Source organism: Gymnodraco acuticeps, unplaced genomic scaffold, assembly GCF_902827175.1.
Source record: "Gymnodraco acuticeps unplaced genomic scaffold, fGymAcu1.1, whole genome shotgun sequence".
Classification (NCBI taxonomy): domain Eukaryota; kingdom Metazoa; phylum Chordata; class Actinopteri; order Perciformes; family Bathydraconidae; genus Gymnodraco; species Gymnodraco acuticeps.
Window position 1 is genome coordinate 3,287,515 of NW_022990135.1, and position 25,162 is coordinate 3,312,676.

The 25,162-nt window shown below is 44.1% G+C and overlaps 1 protein-coding gene across 1 annotated transcript in view; it reads right to left on the reverse strand.

Moving 5' to 3' along the window:
• Positions 1-20,928: 20,928 nt before the first annotated feature.
• The window catches only part of LOC117546572 (fidgetin-like), a 33,374-nt gene continuing 29,140 nt past the window's right edge, over positions 20,929-25,162 (reverse strand). Inside the window, 1 exon segment of the mRNA XM_034216802.1 lies at positions 20,929-25,162. Within this exon segment, the coding sequence (XP_034072693.1) occupies positions 23,665-25,162 (1,498 nt within the window). The 3' untranslated portion in view covers positions 20,929-23,664.

The window sequence follows — 25,162 nt, forward strand, 5'->3', positions numbered from 1 at the left end:
CTATTCCAGGATGATGGAAGTCCTGGAAAGCTAACCCTAGCCCATACCTGATAGTGAAAGTTGTTTCCAGCTGCTCCGGTCGCTTTACAAATGCTGGTGTTGTACAAAAGGAACTGTTTGATATGACATTTGAAAACTAAATCCTACATCAGAGTCCATGCATTCACATTCAATTACAATTGTGTCGCTCATGCATAATGCCCGAGCAAATCAATCTCTAGCTGCACTACTATCAGCCACACTTCCAACACTGGCTCCAGTGGAAAGGAAAACCAACCTGGTATTCCCACTGTAGTCTGCCCCCGTATCCCCAGTCCTCACTGCCTGGGCCGACCCTCATCTCCCCCCTGCCTCCTCTGCAACTCCTGCCACCCCACCCTGCTCCGCCTCCCCTCCAGAGGCCTGGCTGTCCTCTGATCTGGAGCGACACCGCCACTTACCCAAGGCAGCGGTCCTCCCAGAGAAGGTTGAGCTATCCCAGAGTCCCTGTGGTGTGCAGCCCTCTGTCCCTCTGTTCTTATGGTTCAGTCTACATTGAGCAAAGCCACCTGGGAGCTCCTCTCCAGTGCCCGGCTAACGCACAGTGGTCCCACTGAAACCCCCAGCACGCCCGCTGTGTTGTTCTTTCGTGGAACCAGGGAGGAGGTTCAACTTGGGGAAAGATTACAGTCACTGCCGTGACTTTTCTTTATAAATCCTAAAATAAAGCAACACATAATTAGACATAAGTCTGCTGATTAAACCTAAATGAAGGGAAGAGTAACGCTTGTCCAACACAATTTCGAATCTAATGTGTCCAGGTTGTGGCTGCCGATGCTGTCTGGTCGCATTTGAGATGTTGCCGCATCCCCTCCTGTTCTGACACATGCTATAACGGCTAATTAAATGTGATGGCTGGTATTATTCAATTCGGAAACAGTCGTACCTCAAAGAGCAAAGAAAATTACAAAATTGATTTGATGACAGCTAAATTGCAAGAGAAGGCCTTGATTTAACCAGCCAATGTAAATGAGTCCAATTTAGAATCGTGTAATGCGGCCGGGAGAACGTGGCGGAAAATGATCAGGCCGGCCAGTCACAGATATTAAAATGAATTATATCTAATCGGAATTTTAGTCACGCTACATTAACTAATAGAAAGTTATTAACATTTCAAGAGCGAGAGGAGGAGAGAAAAAAAAAAGCTTTTGCCTGCAAAATTAACAGTGGCTGGATTGACCCGTGGGCCTGCGGATGTGAGCACTGTAATGACAGCATAATGGCATATTTACATTTAAAACCTCGCCGGCTCATATTCAGATTCGGAATTAGATGTTAAGTCAAGGAATATTTGGTTTGCCCTCGTGGCCTCTCTGCAGAGGGTTCCTGTGATTTCTATAGTTCAGTCTAACTTTTAATCTCCCTCACTATTTCTACTAATCCCTCTTTTTCTCATCCTGTCAATGCACGCTGTTTCATATGATTTCATGTCTTTCTTTGCCAACTCCTTCCCTTGTTCCCGTATTTATTCCCTTCTTTCATGTCTTCATTAGAGTAAAGCTATAGAAATATTGCACCTGTGTTTGTCTTTGTCTCTCTCATGACGCGCCCAGCCTGTCATTAGGCTCGAAGGCCATCCCTGACAGCAATTTTACTTCTGGCAACAGAGTTTTGTATTTTAAGTGTTTTACTTTTATATTAATTTTCTTTGCTCACCAATATCACTTCAGTCGTCTTCAAGCCTCTCCGTTTTAAGTTCAAGGGCTGCGGAGAACACAGAGGAGTGCTTAAAGACGCAGCTTCATGATACCTGCCAGGTTTTGCTAATTTTCAAAGTACAGCGAATATCCATAATGAAACCCCCCCACCAGTCAGCCAAGGACAGCACGGTATTCAAAGACGTTTCATCACTTATCACACACTGCCCACCGAATCCATTAGTATTCACAACATATTAGAAGTTTCATGGACATCATACAAGACGATTCAGATGAACTCAAAGCATAGTCAATCCTTAATAAAGGCATCAAAATCATTCAGCATTCACAAGGTTTATTTTCATGACCGGGGGTTATTCAAATTCCTGTGTTTTTCAGTAAGTGAATAGAACAATTTACAAGCACACGGTGTGAATATGTGTGTGTGCATCTTCGTGTGTTATTGTTTCTGGGTTTCGCCGGAGTTGGGCTGACCTCTGGCTCGACACGTTCGGCACCAGACATCAGCGCTCCTCTGCTCTCCTCATTTCCACTCCTCTGCTTGTCTGCAAGTGCTCTGTTCATCCGCAGCAAGCGATGAACATTTTACATAGAACCGACTGCCTTTTCTATAATTCAACGCAGTATGGAGAAGACCAGGAGCTGGTAGAGTAGTGAAGAGATGTACTTAATGTTTGATAAAAACACTGTGCTGCTTTGGTGGTCGTCGTGGTTTTAAGCGTTAGGGAGGGGTTAGTGTGTGTGTGTGTGTGTGTGTGTGTGTGTGTGTGTGTGTGTGTGTGTGTGTGTGTGTGTGTGTGTGCAGACACACAAGGGGGGGACTATATCTGGGTTCATGTGTCAGGGTCGAATCATAAAATGTTCCCTTTGCAAGATGGTATTTGAGGAAAACGTGCTCCTCGATGTCCTTTGAGGTTGACACTTTTTAGCTTTTGACATTCATATGATCCATGTGTGTGTGTTGGTGTGGCATGCACAGTAGTATCTGTGTACGCCTTAAAAAATAAGAAGAAGCAACAAAGACCGTCTTGAGCTCGATGTCCAGCCAGCAGACCTTCCTTTCAGCACACCATCTGCTCCCCAGGTCACTAGCCCCCCCCTTACACACACACACACACACACACACACACACACACACACACACACACACACACACACACACACACACACACACACACACACACACACACACACACACACACACACACACACCACACACACACACACACACACACCACACACACACACACACACACACCACACACACACACACACACACACACACACACACACACACACACACACACACACACACTGCTGCCTGCGAGCTTGGTAACTGCTTTCAATATGCACTGATGTGTGACGCGCTAAGAGACCAAGCTCTGATTTTCTGTCTACTACAACTTCCCCCAACAGCCATTCTTAAACACGTCTCTAAACTCTACCGCCCGGCTATTTCGTACATGTGTAAACACCTCACGCTAACCTTGGAAGCAGGCATTTAACATTTCATATTCTGTACTAAAATACATCTAAAAAAAATACAAAAAACATCTCCATGGAGCCAGGTTACAATAACCCTGTCTCCCACAGAAAGTGAGACTTTTTAAAGAAAAACATTGTTGTATCCTTGATAATATAATAAAAAGTGACTAAAATAATCTCCAAAGATGATAACATGTTTGCTTTTACTAAATTGTATCCTGAAATGTGTTTCTCGGCGAGCCATTTTCTCCACGATAACCACCACAGTTGTGGTTAACGTTAAGACATAAGATCTTGTAAGGGTAAAACATAGATATGTTTGTTATGCCACTTAAAGGGGACTTATCATGCAAAATGCACTTTATGATGTCTTGTATACATACATATGTGTCCCCGGTGAGTCGGGGAACTCACGCAGCGTCAGAAAATAAAACCCTCTCTCTTTTCCTCCGTACCCAAATCTTTTAAAAAACGGGTGTACAACGAGCGGATACAGATGTGCTGCCGATATGACGTCAAATCGGCAGCGGACCCACAGAAAGTTTTTATCAGAAACAATGCCTGATGTGTTTTGGACGTAATCTTGTCTTTGTTTACATTAGCAAGCCTCGCTAACACTCAGAGCTAACCTGTACTGAAGCACATGTGCTATGTGTTTAAAAAGGAGGACATTTAAAAAAGGAACTCACCTTGTGATAAACCCGCAAGAGAAAAAGCATTTGAGCTCCATACTGTTTCAGAAATAATCTTTGATGTGGTTTAGAACAGGATGGCATTTTATCACAGCAGAATTTAACTTTATCTCCAGTAGAATTCTGATCAGGCATTAGCTCTGCCTCCTTTTTTTTTCTTTTTTCAAGCTAAGGACCCAATATCCGCGTTTCTCTAACAGGGCTGCAAAAGAAGGGTATGAGCAGTATGAGGCATGGCTACAATGGGTGAACTGTTTGGTATTTTAAGCAAAAAACTTCACAGACATGTTTTGTATAGGTATGGCCCTACAATACATGTTTCCAATATAGCATAATAGGTCCACTTTAAGTCATTAAATATATAGACATACATAAAATAAGTTAATTCTTGATTCAACACAGCGCACGTATACAATCTCATCATCCCTATATGAACTTCTTCGTACTTCGACAATATAAGTCTCCCCAAAAACGTTAAAATAATTGTAATTTGAGAAGAAAAGGCTTCAAAATTGGACATTCACTACATTCCAGATTTGCTGTAGATTACCATTGAAATCAGAGGAATTGTAAAACAAAAGACTGCACTTGGTCTCAAAGGAGACGCTGTGTAAGAACACCAAACTTCTTGGTGCTGTGTTTCAGACTGTGTCAGCTTCTCTGTTGCTCTGATGATAAATGTGCAGACAGAGATGGAGAGCTCGTGTCAAACGCTCTCATATTCTGCTGCAGTGGTCCACCGCAGAGGAAGAGAAGCAGCCGAGATGTAAAGTGTTAAGTGCAGGTTACAGTGTCCTCCAAGCATGAGTCTACCGGTAAACATCTCTAAGATGTTCAAAGTAAAAATGTGTTTGAGGTATGATGCATCCTGCAGTCTCTAAGGTACGCAATTTAATTGTTGTTTTCTTGATACTTTTAGCCTGTAAAGAAAACTGGAATACCTTATCATTTTATTTTGCTATCGTGCTGTGAGAGTTGGAGATGTAGCTACTTTATATAATTAGCGGTAAAAAATACTCGATCAAGTCCGTGAGTGTGTGCAGCTGCTGATGTGTCTGTGTAGACTGGGGTTAGCATCAGGGCAGCTTGCATGTTTGTGTGCTAGTTTCGTTAGCACCCCGTGTGCAAAAAACCGAACAGTTTGTCTCCCCCCACCACTTTACAAATGAAATCAGTGCTGTGAGGCGGTGGATTAATATCATAAGGAAGGCCAGAGTGGGCCATTAGAGTGGTGTAATGTTGCTCCGGGGCCTTGTGATGGATGGCCATCGGCGCGACGGCCCTATTTGCACACAGTCACCTCTGTGGTGGCCGCCATTAGCAGGACATGGGAGGTAAGGGCTAAGGGATGGTGCGAGGTGGAGGTTTTATTACAGAGGTGTGTGTATTTCCCCGTAAATGTTCACATTTCAGTGTATGCAAGCATGTGTTTCTGAAATGGTGTGTGTGTGTGGACTCCTCAGCAGACAGATGTTGCGCCCCCCCCCTCCACTCTATCTAACGTGTCTGTCTCTCTCGGTGGACGCCGGCAGTAGGCAGCAAACACACTCTGTGTAATTAAGACAAATTAGCCCGGATGGCAGCTTGCAATAACAACAACATATGTTGGGAGGTTTGTGTACAGAAGAATACAATCAAAATCACCATTAGCGAATCACTTATCGTAAAGAGAATCACATTTCCCACCTAGGAGCTCTCGTGGATTAATAAGACGCCTTGATTCCTCTTAATTTATTTATCTCATTGCGTCCTCCTTTCATTTACTTCGCTGTTGCCTCTTTCTTTAATGCTTGCTCTCTTTGTTTTCCCTCATCTTGTTTCTCTGCCATGCTCCATAACTCAAGCTTTTTTAGTCTCGCAATGCAAGGATGACTGTGGCAGACTGACAATTCAGACAGAAGTGGACAATGGCAGCTTCTAAGGTGCAGTTGTTCATTCAATTCAGAAATGAATGATTTCTTAATTTTATTTCTTTTTTGGCGCTTTTTCCTTTAGCCTTTGCTCTCTTTTGCTTTCCATCTACTTCCACCTCCCATCGACTACTAGGTGCAGTGTCTTGCTGCTGTATCAAATAAAGTCCCAATTCAACTCAATAAAATATATTTTATCTAATGTCACGCTTTCGGTTCCGTTTATAATAGCAGTGATAATCAAAAACTCTCCATCCGTTGTGGATCTTGTATGCTAACATGAGAAACGATTCAGTAAGAAGCTAGTAAGCGTGAGCCAACGCTACAGGTGATTTCTTGTAACTTGGTACTAAAGCTACATTCATTAATTCTTTCCCTCTATTTCTCCACTCTTATTTCCTCCTTCGCCTCTGTCTTGCTCTATCGCTCTCCATGTCACTGCCTCTCCTCGCTTTTCTCTCCATCTCCCTAAACATTTCAAAAGAATGAATTACTTTAGGCTGTCACTTGGCCCTGGCCAAGAATTCATTTTTGTGGGTCAAGTGTTTCAAACTGTCATCTCTGACAGGAACCATCTCATACAATAACTACATGGATGGACCTTGACTTGAAGTGATTCCCCCCCCTCCTCCCTCCCCCTCTTCATATGCATGCTAAAAAGATCTCGGCTATTGTTGGCGCAGAGAGAGGGAGGGATTGAGAGATGGGAGATAGAGAAAGTGTAGCCCTGAAAAGGGCGGCAAAGCAGAGATCAATACTGGAATAATAGATTCAACTTGACCACATGCAAAGTTATGTGAGGAGAGAAAAGGTTTGGAGCCGAGCACCGGAGTACAGTCAGGAGAGCATGAATACAGTCACTTGACAACGCACGAAGGCCTGTCGCTATGGCAAGGTTCTTCAAGATGTGATTAACTAAATAAAAGTAAAAGACATACACTTTCATGATTCTTGCTCGAAGTGGTAAAGATGGCATTGAAGTGAAAATCAAGCCTCCGTATGTGTGTGTGCGTGTGTGTGTGTGTGTGTGCGTGCGTGTGCATGTAGGGGACAGCAGGGCTTCAATGGCATTGGACTTGAGCAGACAATCTATTTACAGTGTGCTCAGGGGAGCTTATAAACAAATGTTGAGTAATTTCAGCCAGGAGTAATTACCCTTGCCGCTGACAAGGAGAGTGTGTTAGCACTCCCCTTCACCCTCGGCCCTGTCCAGAAGGCTTCGGGCTGGTGCAGAAACACACACACACGTGCACGGACATGCACAGATGCACCACGATGTAGAGAAGTTCCTCGCGTACGTGTGGCGTTTGTCCAGCAGTCGATACCAAAAACAGCTCGCATATTTCAGAACGCGCTGATGAAATATTCCTGTCTGCTTGAAAAAATTGTACACTTGAGTTATTTATCGAGTTTATGGTAACTAGCGACGGCTGATAACAGGATGTTAACTCTTACACATTTACCGTAAGACTAGGATATTCACAACAATTTTAAAACTGTTTTTCTATTATAGAGTTATAGAGATTTGTCCAACACAAATGCAAAAAGCCATAGGAGATCTAAAAGATTGAGCTTTTGTGACTGTTACCACGCTATCAGGCATACAAATGAGTCTGTGAGACAAATCCTGAAAATCACCTTCAAACCTTGATTTATCAACACGTCCTATACCTCCAATGGCGCGTTTCCACTGCAGGCCTCGCTCGGCCTCGCTCGGTTTGGTTAGGCCTTATTAGGCCCGGCTCACTTTAATGCTGCGCTTCCATTACAGTTTAGGAACTGGGGCAGTTACTATAGTAACACAGTGTAGGCGGAGCCATGACGTCATCTTCAATGAGAGCCCCAGAAAAACAACACAGCCGTTAGCTGTTAGCACTCAGAGCTCACAGCTCCTCATATCTGTTCAGAAACTAGACAAAAGTTAAACAAGTACAAACCACAGACTGCCTGTGTCATGGCGAATACAGTCGCTGCTTTATTTATGTCTGTAGGCCGTTGTTGTGAGTGTGGACGGTCGGAGCATATATAACGTTAGCTTAGCCAAGCTCCATTTAGAAAACACGCATTTTAAAAAGGGTTTTTCGCCTGCCGTCTGTCTGCAGACTTGTCAAAGCATTAATTCATGGTTTTTACTAACCGGTATCAGTATGTTGTTACTTCGGCATCATTTTGAAACGTGTATTAAATCATGGTCAAATATGTTCATCTTGTTGTAGTTGTAGCCCCCTTGACAGCGATTCTCTCTCTAGTTTAGCATACTCAGCCCGACTCAGCCTGGTTGTTCCTGGCCCTAGAACCACGATTTAGTCGGGCCAGAAAAAAGGTGAAAAAGTAGCCCCGGTCCAAAACTAGGCCAAGTGGAAACGCAACCAAAAACGGGCCCCGCACGGCTCGGCACGCTTAAAGCGAGCTACCCGCTGCAGTGGAAACGCGCCATTATTCAACTGAAAAGCACCCCTTACATTCACAATTGCTGCTAATAAGGAATGAAACAATGTTGTCTTTTAGAAAAACAACAACATTAAAGCTTGTATTTGGCTCCCCTTCATTAGGATTCTGCGAGTGCGGTCATCAGGCCAACAGATCATGTTATCGAATAAAACAAACAAGCAATCAAAGTCATATTCATTGCTCCATTGTTTTACATTTTAATCATTTGCAAGACTTAATTACAGGATTGAAATGTAACTAACGAACAGGCAAATTAATTTTCACCTTAACCTTTGAGGGGCCAGATGCGGGCTTTATCCCATCTGATCGATTATGATCTCGCGCCTCAAACGGAATGGATTCCCATGCAAATTCAGCCCGATCAATCGGCATTCCCGCAGAATCAATGAAACAGCTTTTCCACACCTTCGCGAGACAATGGTATGATTAAGAGATGAGCTGCAGAAATAACCCAACAGATTATATTAAATCTAAATAAAGGTGAGGTAGAGGTTTTTAATGTAACCAGTGCTGTGTGTAAAACGACAGCATGTCAAGGCGAGAGAAAAGGAGAAAAACTCCTCCTCAGCTCTTTCAAATCCAAATAGTGGAGCTTTTAAAGCCGCAGCAGAGCCCCTTTCCTCCCTCACCCCTGCCTCTGTTCTCCCTGCCTTTGATTCCTGCTGTGAGGGGGAGATGGGGAGAGGTGGCTGCTCAGGCGGCGTCTCTTGACAACTGGGCGTTGCATGTGTTACAAAAACTATTAAAGGAGTGAGCAAAAACATGTGGGATGCAGAGAGCCTGGAATTAGTCCACCTTATACAAGTTATATAAGAGTTAATTATCATGAGCAATGCAGGTGCTAAGAAGTATTATCGACCTCTTTTAAAGGATATTATGTAACATTTCTGCATACAAATACATGAAAACTAACATTAACTATACTTTTAGCTCAGTTTTGTTCTCCATAGTCGAAAGAAGAATATCTGGCTTTTTAGTCGATTAATATTCCACTATATTCACTTGGAGTGGGTTTATCAGACGGTTTTGAAAACAGATGGGGGCTGGGCTGGGGGCTGCAAAACTAGCAAATGAGACCAGTGAGAGTGAAACGAAAGCGAAAAGACGCTTAAACGCACCCAAAAGCTAACGGGAACTGTGAAGAGTTTCTATTATCATCTATACTTGTTTACACACACAGCCCATATTTAATTGTATTTAGTTAAACTGTCGTATGCTGGGATGTGGACGTTAAAGATGGTGCCATTTCATGTTTACCGTATAGATCCGATTTAATGATAATGAGCCTAATTTAGACCCCATTTACATGCAAATGAAACGCAAACGAACCGAATACAATATCAAAAAAGTCTTCCGTTCACACGAGACCGCTCGAAAGCGCTGGAGACGCTGTAGTATATGTGCCAGGCCTGTAAGTGGCGCTGTACTTCTGCCACAAAATACACCAAAAGCAGCGAAGAAGAACCCCGAGCATGGTTGACATGGTTGCCCTTCTGTTTATGCCCCACGGTGGATTTAGCAACATGTAGTCCAGGTAATTCTCCATGTCCACTTGTTGCTGATGGTTGTGGTAGAGGAGCTGTAGATTTTGCACTAACATCTGTAGCATGGTCAGACAGTAGCTACTGACCATGCTACAGTGAGCAGCAGAGGTGGGGAGAGGTGGGGCTATGGCTTAATCGTTATCAGGAAATGGTCATATAGGGCGTACACAAGGAGCCGTTTGGCCCCCCAGAGCGTTCCGTTTGCAGATCTATCCACCTTGGGACCCGTTATCGTTTGCGGGGTCTGTTTCCGCGTTTCCGTTACGGCCTCGTGTGAATAAACGGTCTATACGAAAGAGAAAAGTAGCGAATACAACCGTTTGCGTTCTCATGTAAACAGCACCTTAGCCTCTTAGCGACTTCATTCATTGGGAGTTTAGTCGCTACAAAGATTGTATTTGTACAGTGGGGCAAAAAAGTATTTAGTCAGCCACCAATTGTGCAAGTTTTCCCACTTAAAAAGATGAGAGGCCAGTAATTTTCATCCTAGGTTGGGTTTTGGATGCGGAGGAATGCTGTTTCTATCTCATCTTTTTACCTGACTGTGTTTCATTTAGAGATGAAGGGAAAGTCAACAAACTACATAGTTATTTTATTGCTATCTGGCCTCTGATTGTTCATTTTAATTAAGGAAAAGTCAGAGTGGAAGCTGCCAAGACAGGCCTCCACCAAACCTACAGGATCCAGACCTGATGCTATTTGTCGTGCAAAAAACGACATGTAGTCGATGAAAAATACAATTTTCTTAAAAGAGATCTTCTTCATATGTGGACCAATAAGCAAATACGTTATCAAGCTGACATTAAGGGCAGAAAATATATATATATTATTGTCGTTAAATATTATTGATGGTTGGAAATAATTGTGTTTTTTGGGCAAATAATGTAGGTAACTGACTCAACTCTAATATCTAATACTTGTATATACAGTATGTGATCTGTAGTTAAAGAATTTATTTTAGACACTGTTAAAGTTATGTGCTTTTGTTATTTGGTCCTGTAACCTGGCTTTTTATAGTAAATAATCATAGATATATTTGAAGAATAAAGACGTCAGAGGTCGGCTTTATACAACAGTTAAGGAGATATACAGTATGTTGTCTTCTTTGTCTGAAAGAGGTCAAACCAAATCCAACATCATTGACCCAATGCTGTGTCATTGTAGAGTGTAAACTCTTTATCATGTCATTAAAACCCCTAGATTCCAAGCTAATACTAAGGACATGATACTTTACAGCCCAATTTAAACATTTTAAACACAATTGGTTTCATGTATCTCTGCCAACTCGAGCATATGTTTAGAAAACCTTCCCTCATGGTGGAAACTTGCATCAGCTGGGAAATGAAGCTGAGGTCGTCGGCGAGAAAGTCACATTTTCACATTCTACTGAACAATTTCAATGTCACACTTCTCTGCTGTGTCCTCCGCAATATACAGAAAAATATCCCCCCCCTTTCCCGCTCATATCATTTGCATTTTAAAACATACTTACTGTAGAATATAATGCAGAGTCCTTTGAAAAACTTTTCCCCAGCTGATATTATAAACTGGGAGGGTGGGGGGGTTACGTTAAGCGCCATTGTGTAGCATTGTCCGAGGACTGCAGGAAGTTGTGCTTGGCACGAGGCCCAGAAGCAAGGTGAGGACAAACTCCACATCCACGACTCTGCGTATAGGTGGGGGGGGGGGGGGGGACATGTATGAACGGTCCCCACTTTCATCTGTGCCGAGATTTGGAAAGGCTTCACTTTGTACCGTCTCCTTAATTCTCCCTTAATTCATTTGTGCTCCAGATTCACTCGGCTGCTGGGATAACCTGGTAATGATAATGAAGTGGAGGGGGGAGTAAAGAGATAGAAGCAGAGAGGGCGGGGGGGGAGGGACATGACGGCACATGGCTCCTTCTCCTTCTCCTATCTCCCCTTTGACTGTGTTCCGAATGGATTTAGGGCTTTTCACTCAGTCTTTAAAGAGGAGATGGATCTTATTAGAGCTGATTGCTAGTCATAGGACGTTTTCTGCCTCGGGAACCCACCTTGCTTAACCCTTTCACTGATGCAGGGATTGAAGAATATCCACAGATAGGCATTTTATCAAATATGAATCAGTGTTGACTTCACTTGATCAAAATTGTTTACATTGCCTTATTCAATCCACTTTGAACAAGCGCAAGACTAATACCCAAGGGGCCTGTTTATGTCCAATTTGAAAGCAAAAGTCCAAACGTTCATATATTTTAAAGTAGCACGTCACATACCGTGGCATGTGCTAAAGCACTACAGTAACTCACGTATTTGCATCCATTCAATTAAACTGAAGCTACGATAATTCCTTAATAAGTAGGTTTGTTCCTTCAACGAAACCAAGTAGTTCCAATGTTAAGCACATGTTTAAAATGATTTTACAGCATTAGAATGAATGGTCATGCATATGTCAATTTGGGAGTCAGTGAGGTATGAGGACGTGTCACATTTTGGCATTGAGGCTTGTAACCTCTCCAAGGCAACAGCGGTAAGATCCCAGTGCAGAAATACTATTGAATGCCCAACTAAATACAGACTTAAAGGGCCCATGTCATGGCCATTTCTACTGATCATAATTCTATTGTTGAGGTCTACTGAAATAGATTTTAAATTGTGCAGTTTTCCAAACTCACATTGGTTTCTCATACAGCATCTCTGTAAAGTATGTGTATTCACTGGTATTCACTCTCTGTCCTAAACGGCTTGTTGGAGCTCCTGCCCCCCCCTTCCCTGTGAGCCCAGTGTGCTCTGATTGGTCGGGACGTTTGCGAGGCTCGTTGCTGCTGATACAGCGAGAACAAGCGAAACTCATCCTGAACACACACAAACACTCACAGCCGAAGTAAAAACAATAAGTGTGGCTTGATATTGAGTAAGGTTTATAACGCTGTGAGAATGGGTCTGTGGAGAGCATTTCTCCGCGATCCCAACTTAGCAGCCCGAAAAACGTTTACCCATTTAAACAGTCGTGGTAGATACCTTGTTTGTTTTAAACATCATAAATACACAAACAACAATGAATACTTACAGGTTGCGTACCCGAATCTCCCGCTGGTCCAAACAAAGTAGGAACAGCATCGTTCTTCAGTGCCCTACGCTGTACATATCCGGCATGAATCGCTGAAAGGTTTGTGAAGCTTTGTTTCGTGAAATGCTGACAGAGGGTGTGGCCTCTGGGTATCCCCACGTCACAGTACCCAGGAAGTAAACAATGCAAAATGAGAAATCTCCAACGAGGCGTTTTGGGGCAGCATAGACTGTGTTAGAGTTTTACTCGCTACAGAGTGTACTTTGAGGGTTTTTGACTCTGCAGACCATTTCCATGCATACAAACCTTCATAACACTCAAGGGGACGGGTAATAACCGGAAAAGCATGACATGGGCCTTTTAAAGAAAGATAAATGCACAGGGTAAGAATCAGATTGTGGTTTCCTGAGAGCTGAGGCACATGCCAGCTCTGATGGTCTGAAAGGGACCGAGAGGAACCGGCCTGGTCATAAACTGCAGGGCTGACGAGCTAAAGTGGAAACAGGTGAGCAGGTGGAGGAGGAGTCATGTGACTGGTGCAGGTGGAAACTGTTGTTGCTGATTGTGATGAAGCCATTCGTAACAGAGGATTATATGGATAGAAACCTATTGTATGAACTGAATTAGATCCACTATCTCACTTTTTAATTTGCCATTATTGGCAAAAACGTGATTTAAACAGAAGTGTTATCAGTCTAATTAAATCTAAATTTAAAAGAACAATTAACTTATTCCACCCAATCAATGTTGTAGCCACCACTGAATCCACTGAATTTCCGGGGCTTTACTTAATTGAGCTGTATGCACGTCTTGGTTAAATAAGTATTCGGTATGGCTTCATTTACTCCTCTGTAACTAATTGATCTTGCCTGAAACAATGGCACCGATAGAGTAGTCCCAGCAGGGCGCAGGCCTCCCCTCCAGGAAGGCAAGCGCAAATGCTGCCACTAATTGAAATTATTTCGATTAATACAGAGCCTAATCGAGGCTAAGTATGCGGCATCACACCGCGGGTCATGCAGTCGGAGCGTATTCCCATTCTCCCCGTCTCCTTTTTGTTTTGACACAGCACCTCTTGTGTTTTGACAATCTCGCCCCAACTCAATACACAAAGCAACAATTCATCCCGCGGAGAAGAACAAGCAGACATGGGGGAAGAGGGAAAAAAAAGAGCTCGCAGCGGGGCCGATCGATAAACAGAGTCTGCGCTGTGATTTATTTACCGCTGTGTGTTATGTAGAGGCGAGAGGATGGAGAAGAAAAGCCTTCTGATATGGCCACGGGCAGCCGACATAATGGGGCCCTCTCAATCTTCAGTGAGTGGCTTGTTGGATTGTCAGGCAGGTTTCCGCCAGTGTTCAAAAGCTCTATCTGATCAAACCCCCGAGACGTGAGCGACCAGACAGATGATTACTCACTGTAAACGATCCAGGAGGGGGGAAAAAGAGAAATAACTACAGCGGATATTGATGACTCAATAGACTCAGTGACAGACGATTCCATTTGTGTCTGGATTAAGTGTTGACTGTCTCGGATCAATCATAATATAGGCCTCTTATTGAGCATAAAAAGCATGTTTAATGTCATTAAATCCTGATCCTTCTTTCCTGGTAGCTTACACATATCTGGCAGCCTGCCTTCGACAGTACGAGACAGAAAGACAGTGGGGGAGGGGGGTTATGTTGTTCTTGTTGGTGGTGGTGGTGGTGAGGAGGAGGAGGGAAGGCATGGGTGAACAAGGGGAGATGGGAGAATAAAAAAAAGAAACATCGGAGGCAATCATTTCTGGCAGAGCGGTGGCGGTCAGTGTGTGTGTGTGTGTTTTCTCTCTTTTTGTGTAATTTCAGACGCTTTGGACGACGCTCAGCGAGGGCCAATAACAGTTTACAGACTGCTGATGTCATCACATTTTGACAAACTTCTCAATCTGGAGTGACCTTCGCGCTGCTCAAACACACTCACCTCTCTCTGCATCTACTCTACTCCCCCTCATCTCGTAGCACAAGTCGCCGATAGCAGGGGGTGTTGGGTTTATTACAGGGATTCGAGTACGAGAAATATACCATTTACATAATAGCCTGCTTTTATACAGTAATGAGGAATATAGGCTGTTGGATATCCTCTAAATAAAACTTTGAAAGAAGGCTTTCTGGGGACTACACTAACACGTCTCTTAAATATATCCGCACTATCTGTAATGTTGAATAAATACATAAAGGAATACATAATTAGCATTAGCTTGTTCCTGCCTGTTTTTATGAAAAATGTAAGACTTACAATTGTTTGTAACGTTATAAAGAGACAATTAAGGGGGGAAAAAGTTGGCTAAAGTGAATCAAAAGGCATGTTAAAGAAGTGACGTTCTACTTCTTATAGCTAATGGTCAGGGTTACCTTCATGACACCCCTCACGTACATGTGTTGGAGCGCTAGCCAATAGAAGCCCGAGTGTTTCGGAGTGATGTCACTATGTTACTGAAGTAAACAAAGGGGTCCAATGGAGGCGTGTCAGGCAGGGGGGGAGTGTGTGGGAGAGAAACTCACTTTGGATTTTAGCCTTTGCAGACCGTTGCCATACACAAAATCCTATTTAACACACTACAGGAAGGGGAAACCACAAGGAGCATAATATGGCCTCTTTCACTTGTGTAGCATACTTTAGCTCACGTAGCTTAACTTACCTATTTCAGCCCAAAGCATGATCTATTATTTAACCCAAAGTTTTAAGCCAAACTAAAATATTAAATGAATGATGTTCTTAATTTTGCAAATAGATTTTTACTTCTATCTTTTACCAAGCATGGGCCAACACCGTATATTTGCAAATGCTCCTGATTTCAGATAATGCAAATCACCCACCTGTTAGCCCAGGAGCTGCTGTGATGAACCTGTGGAGGAAGCTGCTCTGTTGATACTCACCCCGTCAGTCAGGCCCTGTCCTCGCCAACCCCACCCCCCGTCAGACCTCCTCCAAATCTCCCCCTTCCGTCCCACCCTCAGCCTCATTCTCCCCCTTCGCCAGAGGCCTTCGCCCTGGGGTCCACCTGACTGACAGCTGTTGATTTGGATCTCTCCATCACGCGGCAGATAAAAGAGGGATTCAGGACTCATTCCTGTTTCCCCCCTGCGCTCCATTCCTGCCTCCAATCCCCGGCGCAAACGCAATTCCCAGACACCAGACTTCTACAGGGCCTCCTAATGAAGTCATTCCCAGCACACATGATTGGGTGAGATTGCCACCACCACCGCACCCCCACCACCATCGCCGCCGCTGCCGCCACGATCCCCGCTCTCAGGTCTCCCATCCCCCTTTCTACTGAGTGTACTCATGTGGAAACAGCAAGTGGTTGTGTGCATTTTCCCTCTGCATCCATGCCTGTGTGTGGGTGTGTGTGTTTGTACATGTGCCACATGTGTGATGTGTGTGTGTAGGTGTGTGTGTGTAGGTGTGTGTAGGTGTGTAGGTGTGTGTTCTTAACTAAGCTAACACAGCCTGACTGGCTACTAATTGGATGTCTCCATCGGTAGTTATACACGATGTGGCATTATAGCCGGGAGAAAATCACGTAGCAAAGTGCACCTCCAACACTGTGGTGGAAAATCAGACGGGGATTTTCCTTACAGTAACACATGATGGTGTTGGTACAGGATGTGCTGTTATAAAATCAATCAGGGAGTTATTTCAACCTGTCCATCACTGTCAAAGAAGATGTAAGGCTTTCATGAGTGATGATCTGAAAAAAAGTAGACAGCTAATGAATCTCTTATAATAAAAACTCTGAAAAAACGTGTGTTTGTAGAGGTCTCGTGCACAGCCTAATGCACATCACAGTGCCTGATAGTTCACTCAGCGACACCTCCTCAGTAGGAATCCTCCAGAGACAACCTGGCTGGCTGTCAGTCGGTGGGTCTGCCACTCAGCGCTAACACGACAGCCCATCCCCGAGTGCCTGTGAACACTCCACAAGCGCCGCTGATCTGACAACACACACAAAAAAGAGTGTTTCTGAAGGTACCCTCCCGTGACTCTCGAAAGGCTTGTTTTAAGTTTCTTTTCTGCCGAGGGAGGTGGGCATCGGAGTGAGGATGACTCACGTCTGACTCCCCGTTAGCATGGGGGCTGCGCGATCAAATGGATCAGGTTTTTGGCGCCTTTGAATCCTGATGATGGCTGCACAGGAGCCTCTTAAGAGAGAACCGGATTGATAACAGCCAGCTGTTAAAACTAAAGAACATCTCTGATCTGGAATAGTGAGTGACACCCTTTAGATAAGAGTGAATGAATCACATTATTAATTATTATTTTCCACCAAATCAAAGCTCATTCTCTGATAAGTGTCAATTAATAAGCCGTCCAACATATCATTTGCATGACAATAAATGCACTGCATTATCAATATGCCAACATCATGCATTATTAAAGATGGTCACCATTAACATAATAATATATTAGCATAATCAAGACCACCATTTGCATGGGAGGTGTTCTTGTAAAGCACACAGAATCTGAATGCATCAGCAATAGGTGAGGCCAATTTAGTTTATACTTCATCTTCAGTACAGAGCTTTGTGAATTTTCAGTCATATATTTTTTATTCAATTGATCCATCACTTTATGTAGTGGTGGAAAGTGTTTTAGAAGTTCTACTCATGCTATTTTGTTATTCTACAGATTCAGATTTGACATAAAAACGGTGGTAAAGTTCAATAATATATAGGCCTACTATACCAATAACAAGAGCCATTCTTCCGGTTGCAGGCCTGAAAATCCAAACAATGAGCTGAAAGATGCAAAACGCTCCCCTTTCACACCAACGCGGTTCCCGGGCCGGTTCGGAGCTGGAGCTTGAAAAGCACCGGTTTTTCCTGTTCTACGGAATCGTCGTTGAAGTTGATGATGATGATTGTAAATAACTTTTGAATGTAGCATGTAACGAATGTAAAGTTGGTAGTAAAGTCGTCCCATTTCTTCCATTTCGTTTAGACAGAGCAAAACCAAAACGAGTAGCGCTTCAATACAATCGGTCATTGTTGTTGTTGTTGTCGATGTGAGGGGTTTCCGCGCGGTTTGGCTTTATGAAGCAGGCACGCAAACGGTTACGTCATGACGCAATGACGCAGCACCAGTCGGGCTCTGAGCGGTGTGAACAGAGCTGAACCGAAGAACCGGTTCCGAACCAGAAAAGCTCTAGCACGGAGCTAGAACGGGAAAAGCCTTGGTGTGAAAAGGGGCATAGTGAAATGTTGATTTGAGGAGTTAAGTTTGGTTTTATGGTTCTTTGTATGTCCACCATTCCATTTTGTTGCGAATTTGAGTCACAGGCAGCACACGCATTATTTTTCACTTAAGAAAACAACCCTGCCGAAGGTCGACGCGCTTCCAGTTCCCCTTCAGTTCTCTGTGGGTTCTTCACCTTTAACATACGAGTTGTTTTTCATCATTACTGAGAAAAAACTGTACATATTGCACCCATATAGGCCTACTACCACAACAACGGTTAAATGCAAGATTTTGAGTATACTTATGTTGCAGTAAAGGCGTTAAAGATCAGAAGTGCTTCATCATATTTCCCATATGATTGTCATGTGATTAATTGCATATGTTAGAATACACAATGGGATTGTTATCATTAAATCAGAAAGGTATGGGTTTTCAAGTTATATTCAAAGTGAAGCTATGTGCCCCTGATAAAACAAAGCAAAGGCACTTAGCATGTGTTCTCCTAGTTAAGATTCCCTCTCAGCAGTAATACAATGTTTCTGAGTGTCTGCTGGAAAACAAGTGGAAGGTCAAGAACACGAACAATAGATGTTGATTCCAATTATGTGTAAAGCATTGAACAAGATGCGCTAATGATGGCGTTGTCGGGAGAAAAAAGGTGTTTATGTGCTACTCTCGCAAAGCCTGTGGAACAGTTTATTAGGCAAAGGCTTTATTTCCACAAAGGCTGATAAGACTTCAAATGATTCGGTGAAAAACAGCCCTGGCATCAGCACAGCAAAGCGGCGCGTGTATTTATCTCTCCCGACGCTGGGAGACAATCAAGACAAAGATGATAGCACATTTTGAAATGCAGCACAGAGGCATAATGAGATTGCAGCCACTTCAGGAACAAAACCAGACAAAATGCTTTTTTTCATAAATGGCTCCTTGTTTTATTCACTCACACCAAAAAAAAGGCCATCGTTTTCAATTAATGAAGCAGGGAATTGAGTCGGGGGTCCTGCGGGATATGGATTAACCATGATGGCTTCAGGGCCCAATCTCACACTGAGTCTGCGCTGCAGTCTGCATGGAGGAATTTCTCATTCAAGGCCTCCCCCCAACACCTCCTCCTACCTCCATCCATCTATTCCTCCTCCTCCTAAGGTGAGTTGCTTCGGCGCGGACCGCTATTAGTGGTGGGGGGAGATAAAACTGTAAGTGTTGCTCCCAATTAGTGCATCAGTGACCGCTCGGTGCCTTCTCCACGGCGAGGCCTGCGAGGAGGGAGGAAGCGAGGGAGGAGGGGGAGGGGGGGATGACAGGAAAGGAGAGAATGGCATGAAGACGTTGGAATAAAAGAGCGGGTTATAGATAAAGAGAGGATGAAAGGAGAGGAGGGAGTGAACAAAAAATGGCTTAAGCATTCATTTTGAGCGGCGAGACAGGTCCTATTAACATTTAACAGCGTTTGCGCAACTTGGTGTGGAGGTTAGGATGCAAATGAGGAGGAATTAAAACTGGCCAGAGGTTTGTCATTGATGGATTGCAGTCTGGCGCTGCTCACCACTTCCTAGTGTCCATCACACACGATTACTGTATAATTAAACCTTATTTCTGGACTCTCCGCCGCATAATTACTTGTGTGGGAATGTAACCATCATCTAAAAGCTCCGGCAAAATGCTTTAGCATTTACTCTGGCAGGCTCACAGACCAGTGACAGATAGAGCCATCTGATGATCGGCACGAGAACAGTCACTTTTAATAAGAGGTGGAAAAAAAATATTAGGCGACAGTGTGCTGATTATAGGAAAATTAGGCTTTTAAGTGGTAAAGTCCTTTGTGTTATTTGCATAATTTATTCCGGCTTTACCCCCATGTTCAACCACCTCTGGTTTTTTTTCCTGCGAGCTGTGGGCAATTTCCTCTCATATTTGAATGGATTGCACATTTAAGACTACTTAAGGAAAATGATCACTTAGCATATTTTAATTGTCGCGCAAAGAGGTGTGAGGCAAAGCTTGTGCAATGAGGGCCCTTTAAAGTGAAGGGGACACAGTGGTGTTGGGGTAGATAACCCCGGGGTGCACACAGACACTGACTCACACACACTAGAATAAACCTTTAAATTACACTTGAAAAAAAAAAACTTTCCATGAAAATCTGCTCCCTGATTTGTATAATAACTTCAGTGATATTTCCTGTATCATTTCCCCTGCTGAGTATTTCCGAGACCAACTGCAGCTTACTGAATACGGGTTATTTACAGAGCAGCTTGATATAAAGCAAAAAAAAACATATTTTTACTACCAACTCGGATTGAAAATATCATCTTTAAATGTGATGGACAAAAAGAGCATGTGTCGCAGATGATTTCTGATCATGGATGTAGCATATTTCAAAGTGGGAAAATAAAGAAAACAGCAGCCCTCGATGCTCTGTAACCTCTTGTGAGGCGTTTCAGTTTCCACGGATAATTATAGAGACTATACAGCAGCTTCCCACACCTCACTGCCAGCTATATAATGATACCGTGGAAACGCAGTGGGCTAATGCACATCATTTTCATTAAGAGTACTCACATAATCCAAATTCTTTGTGATGGAAAAACGATAATTAATGCTTTAATGTTTCGGTCTTGCCACTCTTACCACAGCAAGAGAAATGAATTGTTACATTTTAATGAGCGAAGCGACAGCGCCGGCTTCCTGCGCAACACGGATGATTTTATAATTGCACACAAGGGTGACTAACTCAAGGCTCATTAAGACCATTTTTCAGCTGGGCTATTTTTTGGCAGGGCAATACATACACTTTACTACTGATAAATAAATTCTGTAATTAATCTTCAGACGTTAATGTGACATAAAATATAAAAAAAGACAAGATATAATCTCCCAAGAAAATGTCTTTAATGAATCGTTTGTTGCTGCTTGTACCTAAGATTACATGAAAATACATTGACTGCAAGTATGGCAACATATTCACACATATAAACAAGTGGTGCATTTGTATTGTATGTATAGGTATGTACAACAGAAACACGTTACACTCTGGTTTAAAGTTGTGCAAGTGTGTTATATATACTAACAATTTATAAAATTCAACACACTAAATAAAAAAAAGAAGAGTGTGCCCACGTATATACACATTCACACGCACACAACCACAGTAGTTCACAAAAGATTAAAGCAAATGTATCGGATTATACATTTCCGGGTCACCTTTAGGGCGACTCTTCCCTCCTCACAAATCGCTTGAGTGTATGTGTGTGTGTGTGTGTTACCTAGCTCCATCTCACACACTGCAGCCTGCGGGTGCACCATCAGCTAAATGTTTTAAGTACAGTCGTCTGAGGTAGACTGCGCAAAACTTTGTTGTTATTCTCTCCACTTTTCTTTTTTTTTCAATGCTTTTTCTGACATTTGGAAAGACGTTATATGTTTTGTAGCCATGAGGTAGCTTTAAAGAAGAACTCTTAAGGAAAGGGTTTGAAAAAAAGAGGTAAAAGCTAGATTTAAAACACAACGAGACAAAAGAAAGGGCCACAAAACACGTATAACAAGCGCAGAGTTGACCGGTGTTTCAAGTCGTTTGTATGGGGGGGAGTGTGTGCTGTTGTTGTGTGCTCTGAAGTGCATTAGTAGGTTTTTCTGTCTAAAGGGACTCTCTCTCCAGAGGATTTGCTGACAGAAGGAATTCTGGTACAGATTGTTTTGAGGGTGCTTTTCTGACGGACCACTCTGCTTTCCCCTTGTGCTGCCGCCACGCTGCCTGGCTGTCTTTCCTTCCCGTCAATTTTGCTGATGCTCAGCAGAACTCTCCCCCCCCCCACATCAGGTGCTGCACTGACGCAGAGATAGCAACACAGAGCAGGCCTAGACATACAGTAAGTAGGCCTACTTATATTTTTTAAAAAATAGACACGGGTTTACAATAAAAAACTGATGATGAATGAAATCTCCTTCAGGATAAATACCGGACAGACAAAGCAAATACATTTCAACCAAACAATATTACACAGAATGCTTTAGTGCACGTACATTACACTAGCTTAAGGACTCCTGTGTGGCAGCAGTGGAGCTAAAGGACAGCTTCTTACACAAGAAAGGGAAAAAAATACATTCCAACACAATGGGCGACAGATAACCTTCAGGGATGAAGGACTTTAAGACCACAATTCCTCACTCATGTTACAAAGCTTTCCACTCAACTGAAGTGTGTATCCAAATGCATTTAGGTGCCAAGAAATGATGTTTCAATTAGTCTTCGATGGTCAGTTTGGATATTTGATTTAAATGTTCTGAATGATTCAAATAGTGTCCATGTGTTTTGTTGGACAATAACATTACAGAGATGTCAATCAATCAGAGGTGCTATTATGAAATTAGATTTCACCTTCAGCAATGTACCCTCTACTTTTCCCCTTCCTGACTTCCTGGAGTAATGTAGTTAAGATGACAAACATTTCAGAAGAAAGCAAATATGTGTATTCCCTAAAATGTCGATCTTTATATTTTTTGGAGGTGTTTTAGCATCAGGTTCCTCCATGTCAAATAATACGTCTCCCCTCACATACAAGACAGAAGTTAGCTAAACTGATGGAGCCTCCAGCAAAGCCTGCTAACGCCTAGCATCGCATAATATAAACAATGTTGATTATGGTTGTTTTGAATAAATATACAACGACATTGACCCGACACCTGATTTCTCCTAAAACCCCAAAACTAGACAGATTTTTGTTTTTTTTAAGCGATGAAAATAAGCTTCAGGATTGGTCAAGTAGAAACAGGTTACTAAAGCACCTGCTGTGAGAAAAGAAAAAGGACATGTCTTTACTCACTATTGATTATGTTCCATCGTTCCAGAAAATATTCAGTACATTCATCGTCACCTCTTTGCTATTTATAATAGCCAGTCGAGGTAAACCTAACACTGCTTCGCTAAACATAAACCCCCTCGGGTTCTCCTCTCAGGTCTTAGTGCTTTTCGTCAAGAAATCTTGAGGTACTGTACAATTCACAAACGCTTTCCTGAGTTTTGTTTGTTACGCTTGTTTGTTTAGCAGACACAGGAGAGATAAGTGCGCGTCAGGGCCCAGACTACTGCCGCCCTGATGGATTACTGCTCTTAGCAAGACAATAAAGAATGATTGACCACCACCAATGGCAACTGTCAATCTGTTTTTCAGACTCACCTCTGGAGTTTTAAAGCTCTTAATAATCGTCAGCTCATGCCATGAATGTAGATTGTGAGGCAAATAAACAAAGAAAGAAAATCAGAAAGCACCACTTCAGGCACTTGGATAGCCAACTAAATGTCAAGAACAGGAACGTAACGATATATTTACACAGACACTGGGGCGTCTCTTCTCAAGCCAACTTGCTTGCAATGTGTAAACAATGCCTGGCTTTCTGGAGTGTCAAGCAATCAAATTAAAACTCTTGCTCATTAACTGTAAGACTGCCAGTTGTCTCATCAAACCAGGTCTCTGGGTCGTCTAAACCCTGCTTGTGAGAACTCAGTGAGCTTGTGTTGGCCTTCTGTGTGCCTTTCCCTCCAGCACAATGCTTCTGCCCTGAGGGGAGGAATTGTGTTTGCCTCTTTTTCTCAAGGGCGGAATCTTTCTTTTCACTGGCTGCAGCCGAACATTTTGTTCCACTCAGTGTACGTGTCAATCTCTTTCTGTGATATACTGGCTTGGAATTTACAAAAGACACTCTCAAAGTCCTGGTAGGTGAGGGGCCGGACCTGTCCCCGGGGCATCATACCCGACATGTCCATGCCTTGTGCGGAGACGTGTAACAGTCCCACGAGGGCCTCCTGGCATAGCCGGGCCATGTCCAGTCCGGAGAAGCCCTCGGTGCGCTGGACCAGCAGCGCCAGCTCCTCCACGCTCAGGCAGTATTTGTGCTGAGATTGAGCCAGGAGCTGGCCCACGATGTGGTGGCGGGCTGCCGCGTCTGGCAGGGGCACGAGGACCCTGCGGCCAAAGTACCTGCGCAACCCTTCATCCATGTCCTGGGGTCGGCTTGTGGAGCAGACCACCAACACCTGGTTGCCTCCGTCGTCGCCTGAGCCCATGAGCAGGGAGTCCAGCTGGGTGAGGAGCTCCCCCTTCAGCCGGTTGATGGGACTCTCCTCGCTGAGGTGTGCTGACAGCAGCATGTCCACTTCACTGATGAACAGAACGGAGGGCTGCCGGCAGCGCGCCACCAGGAAGGACGCTCGGATGATTTTCTCTCCCTCTGCCAGCCACTTGGTGGCCAGCGTGGAGCCGTTGAGCTGGAGGAACGGGGCCCCGAGCTGGCTGGCCAGGCAGCGACCCAGCAACGTCCTGCCACTGCCCCTGGGGCCAAACAGCAACACGCAACGGGGGGCGGGGCCTAAACTGCTGAACATGTCCGGGCGCAGAATGGGCCAGAGGACCTCTTCCTTCAGGGTTGCCTTGGCTAGTTCTAGTCCTGCAATGTCGCTCCAATCCACCGGGGGCCCCTGTTGAACGATCTCAGAGGTCACCATGTCCAGGAGGTGAGGGTCACTGGTTTTTAGCTGCTCTTCAGCAGGCCGGGAGGATGAAGATGATGAGGAGGAGGTAGTCCCTGGTGCTGAGTGGGAGAGGTGGAGACGGTGATCCTCGGCACCTTGCTCGCTGAGGGAGGGGGAGGTGAAGCTGCCGAGGGAATCCGTTGAGCGGGAACCCCCTAGGGTGGAGGTGACGTAGGCCGGTGGAGTCAGTGGCCCACCTGCTGCCTGGCTGCTGTACTTCCTCTGCTCAGAGGACATTGTGGACTGCTTCTGGGGATTAAAAGGCTTTTCAGGACCTCTGTCGAATCCACTGTTGGAGCCTCCGTTGGCGCTGCTGCTGTCAGCTATCCGGTACATGGGGCTCTCAGCGGAGCTCCGAGCCTGGCCATAGCCAAAGTTACCGTAAGAGTCCATCTCTCCTTGGCCTGCCATGTAGAAGGCTTTTCTCTTCAGTGAGTTGGAGGAGCTACTGTTAAGAGGGGTGGGGGCAATTGGGGTCAGGTTGTGGCTCTGGTATGGGTATCCAGGTAAAGTGGAAGAGGGGGGAAGGGGTGTAGGGGCAGCGATGCCTGGGGGGAGGTACGATGATGGAGGGGGGGGC